General features: G+C 55.6%; 1 protein-coding gene across 49 annotated transcripts; it reads left to right on the top strand.

Moving 5' to 3' along the window:
* Positions 1 to 1,319: 1,319 nt before the first annotated feature.
* TMEM127 (transmembrane protein 127) lies at positions 1,320 to 13,174 on the top strand. Of its 49 annotated transcripts, none has more exons than XM_048290114.1 (7): positions 8,486 to 9,035; positions 9,426 to 10,342; positions 11,460 to 11,751; positions 11,843 to 11,889; positions 11,964 to 12,127; positions 12,178 to 12,486; positions 12,603 to 13,174. In XM_048290114.1, the coding sequence occupies exons 2-7, from the start codon at positions 10,336 to 10,338 to the stop codon at positions 12,804 to 12,806; spliced, it is 1,023 nt and encodes a 340-aa protein (XP_048146071.1). In that variant the 5' UTR covers positions 8,486 to 9,035; positions 9,426 to 10,335; the 3' UTR covers positions 12,807 to 13,174. The 49 variants fall into 49 exon arrangements, with proteins under 49 accessions (XP_048146080.1, XP_048146086.1, XP_048146082.1 ...); XM_048290117.1 differs by having other exon boundaries at positions 11,843 to 11,881; positions 11,915 to 11,999; positions 12,124 to 12,486; XM_048290119.1 differs by having other exon boundaries at positions 8,485 to 9,035; positions 11,460 to 11,889; positions 11,964 to 12,185; positions 12,384 to 12,486.
* Positions 13,175 to 18,115: the final 4,941 nt, after the last annotated feature.

Below are 18,115 nucleotides of genomic sequence, written 5' to 3' on the forward strand. Positions count from 1 at the left end.
TCCCTGGGCCGGTCCCGCTGGCCCGGGCGGGTGTCGGTGACTCGGAGCGGGTGTCGGTGACCCAGGGCCGGTACCGGTGACCCGGGCAGGTGTCGGTGACTCAGGGCGGGTGTCGGTGACTCGGGACGGGTGTCGGTGACCCGGGCGGGTGTCGGTGACTCGGAGCGGGTGTCGGTGACCCAGGGCCGGTACCGGTGACCCGGGCGGGTGTCGGTGACTCAGGGCGGGTGTCGGTGACTCGGGACGGGTGTCGGTGACTCAGGGCGGGTGTCGGTGACTCAGGGCGGGTGTCGGTGACCCGGGCGGGTGTCGGTGACCCAGGGCCGGTACCGGTGACCCGGGCGGGTGTCGGTGACTCGGGACGGGTGTCGGTGACCCAGGGCGGGTGTCGGTGACTCAGGGCGGGTGTCGGTGACTCGGAGCGGGTGTCGGTGACCCGGGCGGGTGTCGGTGACCCAGGGCCGGTACCGGTGACCCGGGCAGGTGTCGGTGACCCGGGCAGGTGTCGGTGACCCAGGGCCGGTACCGGTGACCCGGGCAGGTGTCGGTGACTCAGGGCGGGTGTCGGTGACCCAGGGCGGGTGTCGGTGACTCGGGACGGGTGTCGGTGACCCAGGGCCGGTACCGGTGACCCGGGCAGGTGTCGGTGACTCAGGGCCGGTACCGGTGACCCAGGGCCGGTCCCGCTGGCCCGGGGCGGGTGTCGGTGACCCGGGCAGGTGTCGGTGACCCAGGGCCGGTACCGGTGACCCGGGGCGGTACCGGTGACTCGGGACGGCTGTCAGTTGTCCCAGGGCTGGTGTCGGTGACCCGGAGCCGGTCCCGCTGACCCGGACCGGGTGTTGGTTATCCCTGGGCCGGTCCCGGTCACCCGGAGCCGCTCCCAGTGACCGGGGCCGGGTGTCGCTGCCCCGGAGCCGGTCCCGGTGACCCAGCGCGGGTGTCGGTGACCCGGAGCCGGTATCGCTTATCGCGGAGCCGCTCCCGCTGCCCCAGCAGCCGCTCCCGCTGCCCCGGAGCCGGTATCGTATCGGATATCCCGGAGCCGCTCCCGGACCTTCTCCCGGTGCGCCGTAGCCGCTCGGGCCGCTCCCGGTGCCGGTACCGGTTATCCCATAGCCGATCCCAGTGCCCGTAGCCGCCCGGGCCGCTCCCGGTGCCGGTACCGGTTATCCCGTACCCTCTCCCGGTGCCCGTAGCCGCTCGGGCCGCTCCCAGTGCCGGTACCGGTTATCCCGGTGCCCGTTCCCGGTGCCCGCTCCCGGTGCCCGTAGCCCCTCGGGCCGCTCCCGGTGCCCGCTCCCGGTGCCCGCAGCCGGTGCCCGGTGCCCGCCATGTACGCGGCGGGCCCGGTGGCGGCGGGCGGGCGGCGGCGGCGGGGCGCGGTGCCCAAGCAGCCGGAGCGCAGCCTGGCCTCGGCGCTGCCCGGCGCTCTGTCCATCACCGCGCTCTGCACCGCGCTGGCCGAGCCCGCCTGGCTGCGCATCCACGGCGGCACCTGCGCCCGCCAGGAGCTGGGCGTGCCCGACGTGCTGGGCCCCGTGCGCCCCGAGCTGCTGCGAGGTGAGCGGGCGCTGCCCACCGGGCACTCCTGTGCCCTCCTGTGCCCTTCCAGATCCTTCTGTGCCCTTCCAGACCCTTCTGTGCCCTTCCAGATCCTTCTGTGCCCTTCCAGACCCTTCTGTGCCCTTCCAGATCCTTCTGTGCCCACCAGGACCCTCCTGTGCCCTTCCAGACCCTTCTGTGCCTTTCCAGATCCTTCTGTGCCCTCCCAGATCCTTCTGTGCCCTTCCAGACCCTTCTGTGCCCACCGGGACCCTTCTGTGCCCTCCCAGACCCTTCTGTGCCCTTCCAGATCCTTCTGTGCCCACCAGGACCCTTCTGTGCCCTCCCAGATCCTTCTGTGCCCTTCCAGACTCTCCTGTGCCCTCCCAGACCCTTCTGTGCCCTTCCAGATCCTTCCGTGCCCTCCCAGACCCTTCTGTGCCCTTCCAGACCCTTCTGTGCCCACCGGGACCCTTCTGTGCCCTTCCAGACCCTTCTGTGCCCACCGGGGACCCTTCTGTGCCCTTCCAGGTCCTTCTGTGCCCTTCCAGGTCCTTCTGTGCCCACCGGGACCCTTCTGTGCCCTCCCAGATCCTTCTGTGCCCTTCCAGACCCTTCTGTGCCCTTCCAGATCCTTCTGTGCCCACCAGGACCCTCCTGTGCCCTCCCAGATCCTCCCGTGCCCTTCCAGATCCTCCTGTGCCCTTCCAGATCCTTCTGTGCCCTCCCAGATCCTTCTGTGCCCTTCCAGATCCTTCTGTGCCCACCAGGACCCTCCTGTGCCCACCAGGATCCTCCCGTGCCCTCCCAGATCCTCCCGTGCCCTTCCAGATCCTCCCATGCCCTCCCAGATCCTTCTGTGCCCTTCCAGATCCTTCTGTGCCCACCAGGACCCTCCTGTGCCCACCAGGATCCTCCCGTGCCCTCCCAGATCCTCCCGTGCCCTTCCAGATCCTCCCGTGCCCTCCCAGATCCTTCTGTGCCCTCCCAGATCCTTCTGTGCCCTTCCAGATCCTTCTGTGCCCTCCCAGATCCTTCTGTGCCCACCAGGACCCTCCTGTGCCCACCAGGATCCTCCCGTGCCCTTCCAGATCCTCCCGTGCCCTCCCAGATCCTTCCGTGCCCTTCCAGATCCTTCTGTGCCCACCGGGACCCTTCTGTGCCCTCCCAGATCCTTCTGTGCCCTCCCAGATCCTTCTGTGCCCTCCCAGATCCTTCTGTGCCCTCCCAGATCCTTCTGTGCCCACCAGGACCCTCCTGTGCCCACCAGGATCCTCCCGTGCCCTCCCAGATCCTTCCGTGCCCTCCCAGATCCTTCCGTGCCCTCCCAGATCCTTCTGTGCCCTCCCAGATCCTTCTGTGCCCTTCCAGATCCTTCTGTGCCCACCGGGACCCTTCTGTGCCCTCCCAGATCCTTCTGTGCCCTTCCAGATCCTTCTGTGCCCACCAGGACCCTCCTGTGCCCTTCCAGATCCTCCCGTGCCCTCCCGTGCCCTCCCGTGCCCACCGGGACCCTCCCGTGCCCACCTGTGCCTTCCTGTGCCCTTCCAGGTCTTTCTGTGCCCTTCCAGGTCCTTCCGTGTCCCTCCCTGTCCCCCCTCACTTGGGAATTTTTTTGGGTGGAAAAGCGGAGTTTTGGGGTGTTCTTTGTGACTTTTAAGTGGAAAAGTGGAATTTTGGGGTGGAAAAGTGGAATTTTGGGGGGGAAAAGTGGAATTTTCGGGGTTTTTTTTGGGTAGAAAAGGATTTTTTTGGGGGGTTTTTTGGGTGGAAAAGGGGATTTTTTTGGGGGTTTTTTTTGGGTGGAAAAGGGGATTTTTTGGGGGGGGGATTTTTGGGTGGAGAAGCGCATTTTTTGGGGGGAATTCCTTCGTGTGACAAAAAGAGGAACTTCAGGACACAAAAGCGGATTTTCGTGGGTGCCAAATCCCATTTTTGGGGGGTGGAAACCTTGACATTTTGGGGCGGAAAAGCGGCGTTTGGGGGCGTTTTTTGGAGGGGAGATCAGCTTTTTGGTTGGGAACTCGGCTTTTTTCTCCCGCTGACGCCGTTTTTTGCCCGTTTTTGCCCGTTTTTTGCCCGTTTTTCCCCAGATTTCTGCATGAACCCGCAGACGGTGCTGCTGCTCCGCGTCATCGCCGCCTTCTGCTTCCTGGGCATCCTGTGCAGCCTGGGCGCCTTCCTGCTCGACGTCTTTGGGCCCAAGCACCCGGCCCTGAAGATCACCCGGCGCTACGCCTTCGCCCACATCCTCACGGGTGGGGTGATGCCCGAAATCCGACCTGAAATCCCCCCAAAAATCCCCAGAAAAATGGTCTGAAATAGCCCCAAAATCCCCCGGAAATCCCAAAAAATCTCCAGAAAAATGGTCTGAAATAGCCCCGAAATCCCAATAAAATGCCCACAAAAATGCTCCGAAATAGCCCCAAAAAATCCCCCCGAAATCCCCAAAAAAATCCCCAGAAAAATGGTCTGAAATAGCCCCAAAATCCCCCGGAAACCCCAAAAAAAATCTCCAGAAAAATGGTCTGAAATAGCCCCAAAATCCCCCGGAAATCCCAAAAAAAAAACCCCAGAAAAATGGTCTGAAATAGCCCCAAAAAATCCCCCGGAAATCCCAAAAAAAATCTCCAGAAAAATGGTCTGAAATAGCCCCAAAAAATCCCCCCGAAATCCCCCAAAAAATCCCCAGAAAAATGGTCTGAAATAGCCCCAAAAAATCCCCCCGAAATCCCCCAAAAAACCCCCAGAAAAATGGTCTGAAATAGCCCCAAAAAATCCCCCGGAAATCCCAAAAAAAACCCCCAGAAAAATGGTCTGAAATAGCCCCAAAAAATCCCCCGGAAATCCCAAAAAAAACCCCCAGAAAAATGGTCTGAAATAGCCCCAAAATCCCCCAGAAATCCCAAAAAAAACCCCCAGAAAAATGGTCTGAAATAGCCCCAAAATCCCCCGGAAATCCCAAAAAATCTCCAGAAAAATGGTCTGAAATAGCCCCGAAATCCCAAAAAAATGCCCACAAAAATGCTCCGAAATAGCCCCAAAAAATCCCCCCGAAATCCCCAAAAAAATCCCCACAAAAATGCTCCGAAATAGCCCCAAAATCCCCCGGAAACCCCAAAAAAAATCTCCAGAAAAATGGTCTGAAATAGCCCCAAAATCCCCCGGAAATCCCAAAAAAAATCCCCAGAAAAATGCTCTGAAATAGCCCCAAAAAATCCCCTGAAAAATCCCCCGAAAAATCCCAAAAAAAATCCCCACAAAAATGCTCCGAAATAGCCCCAAAATCCCCCCGAAAAATCCCCAAAAATCCCCCTGAAATCCAAAAAAAATCCCCACAAAAATCCCCCGAAATCCCAAAAAAAATCCCCCAAAAATTCCCCAAAAATCCTCCAAAATCTTCCAAAAATCCCCAAAAAAATCCACACCAAAAAATCCCCCAAAATTCCCTTTAAAAATCCCTCCAAAAAAACCCCAAAATCCCCACCTAAAAATCCCCAAAAATCCCCCCAAAAACCCCAAAAATTCCCCCCAAACCCCTCAAAAAACCAAAAATCCCCCAAAAAACCCAAAAATTCCCAAAAAAAACCCAAAAATCCCCCAAAAAACATAAAAATTCCCCAAAAAAACCAAAAAAACCCAAAAATTCCCCCAAAACCCCAAAAACCCCCCAAAAACCCCCAAAAACGCCAAAAATTCACCCCAAACCCCCCAAAAATCCGATTTTTTTCCCATTTTCTCTCCCCCAATCAAACCCATTTTTCCATGGTTTTTTCCCTCTTTTTTCCCCATTTTTCCCCATTTTCCCCCAGTTCTCCAATGCGCCACCGGCATCGGTTTCTGCTCCCGAGTCTCGGAGCTCCCCCAGACCCCAAACTCCCCATTTTTCCCAATTTTTTCCCATTTCCCTCCATTTTTTCCCATTCACTCTCCCAATCTAACCTGGTTTTTTTCTCTTTTTCCCCATTTTTCCTCATTTTTCCCATTTTTCCCCATTTTCTCTCCCAATCTAACCCCTTTTTTTTCTCTTTTTCCCCATTTTCCCCATTTTTCCCCACTTTTCCCCATTTTCCCCCAGTTCTCCAATGCGCCACCGTCATCAGTTTCTGTTCCTGGGCCTCGGAGCTCCCCCAGACCCCAAACCCCCCATTTTTCCCAATTTTTTCCCATTTCCCTCCATTTTTCCCCATTCTCTCTCCCAATCTAACCCATTTTTTTTCTCTTTTCCCCCATTTTTCCCCACTTTTCCCCATTTTTCCCCATTTCCCAGTTCTCCAATGCGCCACCGGCATCGGTTTCTGCTCCTGGGCCTCGGAGCTGCTCCTGGCGCTCCCCCAGACCCCAAACTCCCCATTTTTTCCCAATTTTTTCCCAATTTTTCCCCATTTCCCCGCATTTCCCATTCTCTCTCCCAATCTAACCCATTTTTTTTCGCTTTTTCCCCATTTTTCCCCATTTTCCCCCAGTTCTCCAATGCGCCACCGGCATCGGTTTCTGCTCCCGAGTCTCGGAGCTCCCCCAGACCCCAAACTCCCCATTTTTCCCAATTTTTTCCCATTTCCCTCCATTTTTCCCCATTCTCTCTCCCAATCTAACCCATTTTTTCCCTTTTTCCCCATTTTTCCCTATTTTTCCCCATTTTTCCCCACTTTTCCCCATTTTTCCCCATTTCCCAGTTCTCCAATGTGCCACCGGCATCAGTTTCTGCTCCTGGGCCTCGGAGCTGCTCCTGGCGCTCCCCCAGACCCCAAACTCCCCATTTTTCCCCATTTTTTCCCAATTTTTTCCCATTTCCCCCCATTTTCCCATTTTCTCTCCCAGTCTAACCCATTTTTTTTTGCTTTTTCCCCATTTTTTCCCCATTTTTCCCCATTTTTTCCCCATTTTTTCCCATTTTTCCCCATTTTTCCCCATTTTTCCCCATTCCCCCCCATTTTCCCATTTTCTCTCCCAGTCTAACCCATTTTTTTTCGCTTTTTCCCCATTTTTCCCCATTTTTCCCCATTTTTCCCCATTTTTCCCCATTTTTCCCCATTTTTCCCCATTTTTTCCCAATTTTTCCCCATTCCCCCCCATTTTCCCATTTTCTCTCCCAATCTAACCCATTTTTTTTCGCTTTTTCCCCATTTTTCCCCATTTTTCCCCATTTTTCCCCATTTTTCCCCATTTTTTCCCCATTTTTTCCCATTTCCCCCCATTTTCCCATTCTCTCTCCCAATCTAACCCATTTTTTTCTCTTTTTCCCCACTTTTCCCCATTTTTCCCCATTTCCCAGTTCTCCAATGCGCCACCGGCATCGGTTTCTGCTCCTGGGCCTCGGAGCTGCTCCTGGCGCTCCCCCAGACCCCAAACCCCCCATTTTCCCCCATTTTTCCCCATTTTTTTCCCATTTCCCTCCATTTTTTCCCATTCACTCTCCCAATCTAACCTGTTTTTTTCTCTTTTTCCCCATTTTTCCTCATTTTTCCCATTTTCCCCATTTTCTCTCCCAATCTAACCCCTTTTTTTTCTCTTTTTCCCCATTTTCCCCATTTTTCCCCACTTTTCCCCATTTTCCCCCAGTTCTCCAATGTGCCACCGTCATCAGTTTCTGTTCCTGGGCCTCGGAGCTGCTCCTGGAGACCCCAAATCCCCCATTTTTCCCAATTTTTTCCCATTTCCCTCCATTTTTCCCCATTCTCTCTCCCAATCTAACCCGTTTTTTTCCCTTTTTCCCCATTTTTCCCCATTTTTCCCCATTTTCCCCATTTTTCCCCACTTTTCCCCATTCCCCAGTTCTCCAATGCGCCACCGTCATCAGTTTCTGTTCCTGGGCCTCGGAGCTCCCCCAGACCCCAAATCCCCCATTTTTCCCAATTTTTTCCCATTTCCCTCCATTTTTCCCCATTCTCTCTCCCAATCTAACCCGTTTTTTCCCCATTTTTCCCCATTTTTCCCCACTTTTCCCCATTTTTCCCCATTTCCCAGTTCTCCAATGCGCCCACCGGCATCGGTTTCTGCTCCTGGGCCTCAGAGCTGCTCCTGGCGCTCCCCCAGACCCCAAACCCCCCATTTTTTCCCCATTTTTCCCCATTTTTTTCCCATTTCCCTCCATTTTTTCCCATTCACTCTCCCAATCTAACCTGTTTTTTTTCTCTTTTTCCCCATTTTTCCTCATTTTTCCCATTTTCCCCATTTTCTCTCCCAATCTAACCCCTTTTTTTTCTCTTTTTCCCCATTTTCCCCATTTTTCCCCACTTTTCCCCATTTTCCCCCAGTTCTCCAATGTGCCACCGTCATCAGTTTCTGTTCCTGGGCCTCGGAGCTCCCCCAGACCCCAAATCCCCCATTTTTCCCAATTTTTTCCCATTTCCCTTCATTTTTCCCCATTCTCTCTCCCAATCTAACCCGTTTTTTTCCCTTTTTCCCCATTTTTCCCCATTTTTTCCCATTTTTCCCCACTTTTCCCCATTTTTCCCCATTTCCCAGTTCTCCAATGCGCCACCGGCATCGGTTTCTGCTCCTGGGCCTCAGAGCTGCTCCTGGCGCTCCCCCAGACCCCAAACCCCCCATTTTTTCCCATTTCCTCATTCTCTCTCCCAATCTAACCCATTTTTTTTCTATTTTTCCCCACTTTCCCCCATTTTCCCCCCAGTTCTCCAATGCGCCACCGTCATCGGTTTCTGCTACTGGGCCTCGGAGCTGCTCCTGGCGCAGCAGCAGCAGCACAAGAAGTACCACGGCTCGCAGGTGTTCGTCACCTTCGCCGTCAGCTTCTACCTGGTGGCCGGCGCCGGCGGCGCCTCCATCCTGGCCACGGCGGCCAACCTGCTGCGCCATTATCCCAGCGAGGAGGAGGAGCAGGCGCTGGAATTGCTCTCGGAGATGGAGGAGGCCGAGCCCTACGGCGCCGACTACGAGGTGGTCAATCAGTTCCAGCCGCCGCCCGCCTACACGCCCTGAGCGGGATGGCGGCGGGAAGGCGGCGGGAAGGGGTTGGGTGAGGAGGGATCCGGAGATGCTGCGGGGGAGGATTTGTTGGGGTGGATCGCGGGAGTTCTTCCAGGGATGGATTGGTTTGGATGGATCCGGGGAGTTCTTCCAGGGATGGATTTCTCCAGGTGGATCTCAGGAGCTTTTCCAGCAAAGGATTGGTCTGGGCAGATCCCAGGAGTTCTTCCAGGGATGGACTTTTCCAGGTGGATCCCAGGAGCTCTTCCAGGGATGGACTTTTCCAGGTGGATCCCAGGAGCTCTTCCAGGGATGGACTTTTCCAGATGGATCCCAGGAGCTCTTCCAGGGATGGACTTTTCCAGGTGGATCCCAGGAGCTCTCCCAGGGAAGGACTTTTCCAGATGGATCCTGAGAGCTCTTCCAGGGATGGATTTCTCCAGGTGGATCCCAGGAATTTTCCCAGTAAAGCATTGGTCTGGGCAGATCCCAGGAGCTCTTCCAGGGATGGACTTTTCCAGGTGGATCCTGAGAGCTCCTCCAGGGATGGACTTTTCCAGGTGGATCCTGGGAGCTCCTCCAGGGATGGATTTCTCCAGGTGGATCCCAGAAGCTTTTCCAGCAAAGGATTGGTCTGGGCAGATCCCAGGAGCTCCACCAGGGATGGATTTCTCCAGGTGGATCCCAGAAACTTTTCCAGCAAAGGATTGGTCTGAATGGGTCCTAGAAGCTCTCCCAGCAAAGGATCGCTCTGGATGGATCCCAGGAGCTCTTCCAGGGATGGACTTTTCCAGGTGGATCCCAGGAGCTCTTCCAGGGATGGACTTTTCCAGGTGGATCCCAGGAGCTCTTCCAGGGATGGACTTTTCCAGGTGGATCCCAGGAGCTCTTCCAGGGATAGACTTTTCCAGATCGATCCCAGGAGCTCTTCCAGGAATGGACTTTTCCAGATCGATCCCAGGAGCTCTTCCAGGAATGGACTTTTCCAGGTGGATCCCAGGAGCTCCTCCAGGGATGGACTTTTCCAGGTGGATCCTGGGAGTTCTTCCAGGAATGGACTTTTCCAGATGGATCCCAGGAGCTCCTCCAGGGATGGACTTTTCCAGATGGATCCTGGGAGCTCCTCCAGGGATGGATTTCTCCAGGTGGATCCCAGAAGCTTTTCCAGCACTGGATTGGTCTGGGCAGATCCCAGGAGCTCCTCCAGGGATCGATTTCTCCAGGTGGATCTCAGGAATTTTCCCAGTAAAGGATTGGTCTGGGCAGATCCCAGGAGCTCTCCCAGGGATGGATCTCTCCAGGTGGATCCCAGGAGCTCCTCCAGGGAAGGACTTTTCCAGGTGGATCCCAGGGAAGGACTCATTGGGGCAGATCCCAGAAATTCCCCCTGATCCCGGCCCGCCCTGATCCCAATCCCAGTGGGAATGGGGTGGGTGAGGAGGGATCCGGGAGTTCTCCCAGGGAAGGATTTCTCCCGGTGGATCCCTGGAATTCTCTCAGGGCAGGATCTCTCCCGGTGGATCCCGGAAGTTCCCCCAAGGAAGGATTTTCCTGGTGGATCCCAGGGGTTTTCCCTGGGAAGGATTCCGGGATCCTTCCCGGCGTTGCTTCCGACTGGGGGGGGGGGGGGGGGGGAGGGGGGGAAATGTTGGGAACCCCTGCTCTGGGTGGGGTTTTCTGGGAATGAGGGGAGCGGGATCCGTGGGATCCCCATGGAATGAGGGGTTTGGGATCCCCATGGAATGAGGGGAGCGGGATCCGTGGGATCCCCATGGAATGAGGGGTTTGGGATCCCCATGGAGTGAGGGGTTTGGGATCCCCATGGAGTGAGGGGTTTGGGATCTGTGGGATCCCCATGGAATGAGGGGTTTGGGATCCCCATGGAGTGAGGGGTGTGGGATCCGTGGGATCCCCATGGAATGAGGGGTTTGGGATCCCCATGGAATGAGGGGTTTGGGATCTGTGGGATCCCCATGGAATGAGGGGAGCAGGATCTGTGGGATCCCCATGGAATGAGGGGTTTGGGATCCCCATGGAATGAGGGGTTTGGGATCTGTGGGATCCCCATGGAATGAGGGGAGCGGGATCCCCATGGAGTGAGGGGTTTGGGATCCCCATGGAGTGAGGGGTTTGGGATCTGTGGGATCCCCATGGAATGAGGGGAGCGGGATCCATGGGATCCCCATGGAATGAGGGGTTTGGGATCCCCATGGAGTGAGGGGTGTGGGATCCGTGGGATCCCCATGGAATGAGGGGTTTGGGATCCCCATGGAGTGAGGGGTTTGGGATCCCCATGGAGTGAGGGGTTTGGGATCCGTGGGATCCCCATGGAATGAGGGGAGCAGGATCTGTGGGATCCCCACGGAATGAGGAGTTTGGGATCCCCATGGAATGAGGGGTATGGGATCCCCACGGAATGAGGGGTTTGGGATCCCCATGGAATGAGGGGTTTGGGATCCCCATGGAGTGAGGGGTGTGGGATCCGTGGGATCCCCATGGAATGAGGGGTTTGGGATCCCCATGGAGTGAGGGGTTTGGGATCCCCATGGAGTGAGGGGTTTGGGATCCGTGGGATCCCCATGGAATGAGGGGAGCAGGATCTGTGGGATCCCCACGGAATGAGGAGTTTGGGATCCCCATGGAATGAGGGGTATGGGATCCCCACGGAATGAGGGGTTTGGGATCCCCATGGAATGAGGGGTGTGGGATCCCCATGGAATGAGGGGAGCAGGATCTGTGGGATCCCCGTGGAATGAGGGGGTTGGGATCCCCATGGAGTGAGGGGTGTGGGATCCGTGGGATCCCCATGGAATGAGGGGAGCGGGATCCGTGGGATCCCCACGGAATGAGGAGTTTGGGATCCCCACGGAATGAGGAGTTTGGGATCCCCATGGAATGAGGGGAGCAGGATCTGTGGGATCCCCATGGAATGAGGAGTTTGGGATCCCCATGGAATGAGGGGTGTGGGATCCCCATGGAATGAGGGGTTTGGGATCCCCATGGAGGAGTTTGGGATCCCCATGGAATGAGGGGTGTGGGATCCCCATGGAGGGGTTTGGGATCCCCGATCCCCCTGGGACGAGGGCTGGGACATCCAAAATATTCCTTGAAAAAAGATGGGAGCGGCTCCAAAATTCCCCGTGAAACGAAGGGTTTGGGATCCACCCTTTGCCACGGATCGAGAGCTTTGGGATCCCCAGTTTTCCTTGGCATGAGAACTTTGGGATCCCCAATTCCCCTTGGAATGAGAACTTTGGGATCCCCAATTCCCGAGAGATCAAGAACTTCGGGATCCCCATGGAATGAGAGCTTCGGGATCCTCAATTTTCCCTGGAATGAGAACTTTGGGACCCCCAATTTCCAAGAGATCGAGAACTTTGGGATCCCCCTGGATCGAGAGCTTTGGGATTCCCAATTTTGCCTGGAATGAGAATTTTAGGATCCCAAATTCCCCCTGGAATGAGAACTTTGGGGTCCCCAATTTCCAAGAGATCAAGAACTTCGGGATCCCCAATTTTCCCTGGATCGAGAACTTCGGGATCCTCAATTCCCAAGAGATCGAGAACTTCGGGATCCCCACGGAATGAGAGCTTCGGGATCCTCAATTTTCCCTGGATCGAGAGCTTTGGGACCCCCAATTTCCAAGAGATCGAGAACTTTGGGATCCCCCTGGATCGAGAGCTTTGGGATCCCCACAGAACAAGAACTTTGGGATCCCCAATTCCCAAGAGATCGAGAACTTCGGGTTCCCAAATCTTCCTTGGATCGAGAACTTTGGGATCCCCAATTCCGCCTGGATCGAGAGCTTTGGGATCCCCAGTTTTCCTTGGAATGAGAGCTTTGGGATCCCCAATTTTCCCTGGATCGAGAGCTTTGGGACCCCCAATTTCCAAGAGATCAAGAACTTCGGGATCCCCAATTTTCCCTGGATCGAGAGCTTTGGGATCCCCATTTCCCAAGAGATCAAGAACTTCGGGATCCCCCTGGATTGAGAACTTTGGGATCCCCAATTCCCAAGAGATTGAGAACTTTGGGATCCCCACGGAATGAGAGCTTCGGGATCCCCAATTCCCCCTGGAATGAGAACTTCGGGATCCTCAATTCCCATGAGATTGAGAACTTTGGGATCCCCCTGGATCGAGAACTTTGGGATTCCCAATTTTGCCTGGAATGAGAATTTTAGGATCCCCAATTCCCAAGAGATCGAGAACTTCGGGATCCCCCTGGATCGAGAACTTCGGGATCCCCAATCCCACCCCAGACCCCTCTCCCGGCTCGGATCCCCCTTTTTCCCTCGGGAATATTTAATTCCCCCTCCCCCTCTTATTTAAAAATCCGGGAATTCCCATCCCTGCTCCCCCTTTTCCCTCCCCGTGGACGTTCTGCACTTTATTCCAAGCTCTGGGAATTCCCCCATCGCCTTCCAGGGGCTTTTTTTTCTTTTGGGATCATCCCATCCCCCGGCAAAAATTGGGGAATTTTTTGGCTCCCGGAAAAGCTGGAAAAATCCCGGAATCTTTTATGCAAATCCCTCCACGCCCATCCCGCTTTTCCCGCTTTTTCCCCCTCCCCAAATTCCCACTTTTCCCCTCCCCCCCTTCCCCGCTCGGATTTTTCCAACCCTGCGGGACCAATCCCAGAAATTTTTGGGGCCAAAAAACCCAAAAAAAAGAATTTAAAAAAAAAAAAAAAATTCCCATAAGAATTCGAATTCCCGACAAAATTCCCGACAAATTCCCATTCCCGGAATGCTTCGGCTTGGGAAGGATGTTTTTAGGGAAGCTCCTGAATTTTTTAGGGAACTTTAAACCCGAGATGCGGCTCCTTGGAGGTCCTGGTGCTTTTATCCTGATTTTTCTGCTTTTTTCCCAATTTTCCTGCTCTTTTATCCCAATTTTCCCGCTCTTTTATCCCAATTTTCCTGCTCTTTTATCCCAATTTTCCTGCTCTTTTATCCCAATTTTCCCACTTTTATCCCAATTTTCCTGCTTTTATCCCGATTTTTCTGCTTTTTTATCCCAATTTTCCTGCTCTTTTATCCCAATTTTCCTGCTCTTTTATCCCAATTTTCCCACTTTTATCCCGATTTTCCTGCTTTTATCCCGATTTTCCTGCTCTTTTATCCCAATTTTCCCACTCTTTCATCCCAATTTTTCTGCTTTTATCCCGATTTTCCTGCTTTTATCCCGATTTTCCTGCTCTTTTATCCCAATTTTCCCACTCTTTCATCCCAATTTTTCTGCTTTTATCCCAATTTTCCTGCTCTTTTATCCCGATTTTTCTTTTATCCCGATTTTCCTGCTCTTTTTCCCCACTTTTTCCCCACTTTTTCCCACTTTTTCTTCCCCCTGGCTATGCAAGAGCTCCCCCCACGATGGAAATCCCGGGAAATTTCCTTCCCCCCCTCCCAAAAAAATCCCGGGAGAGGCTTCGGGAGGAGCCCAATCGACACTAAAACCCCTCGGGGAGATCCCGGGATTTGGGATCGGCCGGGAAAAGCGTCGGGATTCCCTGGATCTGCAAGGAAGGGGTGAATAAATGGGTGAGAAATGGGATTTTCGGGAAAGAATTCCCAAAAAAACCCAACCAAGCGACCCCACAAAGGCCGGGAATGTCGGGATTTGGGATCGGCCGCGGGATTTGGGATCGGGGCGGTGAAGGGGGGGCCCGGGGAGGGGAGGGGGGTGGATCCCAAAAAATCACCCTGGATCCCAAACAACCGGCCCTGGATCCTGAAGAATGTCCTGGCTCCCAAAAACAGTCTGGGATCCCGAAAAATCACCCTGGGTCCCCAAAAAATGTCTGTCCTGCATCCCAAAAAAATGTCCTGGATCCCAAAAATCAGCCCTGGATCCCAGAAAATCAGCCCATGATCCTGAAAAATGTCCTGGATCTCAAAAAACTGCCCTGGATCCCGAAAAATGTCCTGGATGCCAAAAAACCGCCTTGGATCCTAAAAAAAACCAGCTCGGGATCCCAAAAACTGCCCTGGATCCCAAAAAACTGCCCTGGAATCCCCAAAATGCCCCGGAATCCCAAAACCAGCCCATGATCCTAAAAAATGCCCGGGATCCCAAAAAACCAGCCCGGATCCCCAAAAAATGTCCTGGACCCCAAAACCAGCCCTGGATCCCGAAAAATGCCCTGGGACCCAAAAAACAGTCTGGGATCCCAAAAAATCCAGCCCTGGATCCCAAAGAATGCCTGGATCCCAAAAATATCTGGGATCCCCCAAAAAGTGCTCTGGATCCCAAAAAACCAGCCCTGGATCCCGGAAAATGTCCTGGATCCCAAAAAAAAGTCCTGGATCCTAAAAAAACCAGTCCTGGATCCCAGAAAATGCCCTTGATCCCAAAAAAATCACCCTGGATCCCAAAAAATCAGTCCTGGATCCCAAAAAACCGCCCTGGATCCCAGAAAATGCCCTGGATCCCAGAAAATGTCCGGGAATCCCAAAAACAGCCCATGATGCCAAAAAAAAAGTCCTGGAATCCTAAAATGTGCCCTGGATCCCAAAAAACCCAGCCCTGGATCCTAAAAACAGCCCTGCATCCCAAAAAAGTGTCCTGGAATCCTAAAAACTGCCCTGGATCCTAAAAAATGTCCTGGAACCCAAAACCCACCCTAGATCCCAAAAAAATGCCCTGGATCCCAGAAAATGTCCGGGATCCCAAAGAACCGGCCCTGGATCCCAAAAAATGTCCGGGAATCCCAAAAAACCACCCAGGATCTCAGGAAATGCCCTGGATCCCAAAAAAATGTCCCGGATCCTAAGAAATGTCCTGAATCCCAAGAAACGGCCCTGGAATCCCAAAAAACCACCCTGGAATTCCAAAAACTGCCCGGGATCCCAAAAATTGCCCGGATCCCAAAAAACCAGCCCTGGATCCCAAAGAATGTCCTGGATCCCCAAAAAAACCAGCCCTGGATCCCAAAAAAATGTCCTGGATGCCAAAAAGCTGCCCATGATCCCCAAAAAATCAGCCCTGGATCCCAAAAACTGCCCTGGATCCTAAAAAATGTCCCGGAACCCAGAAACCAGCTCGGGATCCTAAAGAATATCCTGGATCCCCCAAAAATGTCCTGGAATCCCAAAAAACAGCCCATGGTCGTAAAAAATGCCCGCGATCCCAAAAAACCAGTCCTGGATGCCGAAAAACGTCCTGGATCCCAAAAATCCACCCCCGAACCCCAAATATCGCCCCAAAACCCCAAAATATCGCCCAAAACCCCCCCCGAACCCCAAATACCGCCCCAGAACCCCCCAGAACCCCCAAATATCGCCCCAGAACCCCCAAATATCGCCCCAAAACCCCCCCGAACCCCCAAATATCGCCCCAGAACCCCCCCGAACCCCAAATATCGCCCCCAGAACCCCCCCGAACCCCAAATATCGCCCCAGAACCCCCCAGAACCCCCAAATATCGCCCCAGAACCCCCCGAACCCCAAATATCGCCCCAAAACCCCCCCGAACCCCCAAATATCGCCCCAGAACCCCCCCGAACCCCAAATACCGCCCCAGAACCCCCCCGAACCCCAAATATCGCCCCAAAACCCCCCCCGAACCCCAAATATCGCCCCAGAACCCCCCCCGAACCCCAAATATCGCCCCAAAACCACCCCCGAACCCCAAATACCGCCCCAAAACCCCCCAGAACCCCCAAATACCGCCCCAAAACCCCCCCGAACCCCAAATATCGCCCCAGAACCCCCCCCGAACCCCAAATAGCGCCCCAAAACCACCCCCGAACCCCAAATATCGCCCCAAAACCCCCCCCGAACCCCCAAATACCGCCCCAGAACCCCCCAGAACCCCCAAATATCGCCCCAAAACCCCCCCAAACCCCAAATATCGCCCCAGAACCCCCCGAACCCCAAATATCGCCCCAGAACCCCCCCAAACCCCAAATACCGCCCCAAAACCCCCCTGAACCTCCAAATACCGCCCCAGAACCCCCCAGAACCCCCAAATACCGCCCCAAACCCCCTCCGGAGCCCCCAAATACCGCCCCAAAATCCCCCCCCGAACCCCAAATATCGCCCCAAAACCCCCCCGGAGCCCCCAAATACCGCCCCAAAACCCCCCCCGAACCCCAAATACCGCCCCAAACCCCCCCCGGAGCCCCCAAATACCGCCCCAAAATCCCCCCGAACCCCCAAATATTGCCCCAGAACCCCCCCGAACCCCAAATAACCCAATAATCCCCCAGAACCCCCCAATAACTCCCTCCAGACCCCAAAATCGCCCCATAACCGCCCCATAACTGCCCCTTAACCCCCATAGTGCCCCCACAGCCCCCCCAAACCCCACAGAGCGCCCCAATAACCCCACAGGGCGCCCCACAACCCCACAGAGCGCCCCAATAACCCCCCATAGCCCCCAATAACCTTCCATAGCCCCCCCCAAACCCCACAGAGCGCCCCAGAGCCCCCCAAACCCCACAGAGCGCCCCCATAACCCCCCACAGCCCCCCCATAACCCCATAACCGCCCCACAGCCCCACAGAGCGCCCCAATAACCCCACAGAGCGCCCCAGAGCCCCCCCAAACCCCACAGAGCGCCCCAATAACCCCACAGAGCACCCCAATAACCCCATAACCGCCCCACAGCCCCCATAGTGCCCCCATAACCCCCCCACGACCCCCCATAACCGCCCCACAGCCCCACAGAGCGCCCCATAGTGCCCCCATAAGCCCCCCATGACCCCACAGAGCGCCCCATAACCCCCATAGGCCCCCATAACCCCATAACCGCCCCACAGCCCCCCACAGCCCCCCAGAACACCCTATAACCCCACAGAGCGCCCCCATAACCCTCCATAGCCCCCCTACAACCCCCCACAGCCCCACAGAGCGCCCCAATAACCCCACAGAGCGCCCCATAACCCCCATAGGCCCCCATAACCCCATAACCGCCCCACAACCCCCCACAGCCCCACAGAGCGCCCCAATAACCCCACAGAGCGCCCCAAAGCCCCCCAAACCCCACAGAGCGCCCCCATAACCCCCCATAACCCCATAACCGCCCCACAGCCCCCCCATAACCCTATAACCCGCCCCACAGCCCCACAGAGCGCCCCCATAACCCCCCATAGCCCCCCCATAACCCCATAACCGCCCCCCAAACCCCACAGAGCGCCCCAGAGCCCCCCAAACCCCACAGAGCGCCCCCCATAACCCCACAGAGCGCCCCAATAACCCCCCCAAAACCCCCCATAACCGCCCCATAACCCTCCAAAACCCCCCAATAACCCTCCATAACCCCACAGGAAGCCTCATAAGCCCCCCACAGCCCCCCAAAACCCCACAGAGCGCCCCATAACCGCCCCATAACCCCACAGAAAGCCCCATAGCCCCCCCAAAAAACCCCTAAAAACCCCTAAATAGCCCTAAAAACCCCCTAAAAACTCCTAAAAACCCCTCAAAACCCCTCACAGGCCCCGCCCCCTCACAGGCCCCGCCCCCTCACAGGCCCCGCCCCTCACAGGCCCCGCCCCCTCTCGCCCTTGCGCGCCCCCTTTCCGGTCTCACCCTCGGCGCGTGTGGGCGTGGCTTCCGCCTCCCCAACCAATCACCGCGCGGGGCGGTGCGGCTCGGACCAATGGGAGCGCGGCGCGCGCCGGTGACGTGAGCGGAGCG

The sequence above is a fragment of the Corvus hawaiiensis genome, chromosome 36 (genome assembly GCF_020740725.1).
Source record: "Corvus hawaiiensis isolate bCorHaw1 chromosome 36, bCorHaw1.pri.cur, whole genome shotgun sequence".
NCBI classification, from domain to species: domain Eukaryota; kingdom Metazoa; phylum Chordata; class Aves; order Passeriformes; family Corvidae; genus Corvus; species Corvus hawaiiensis.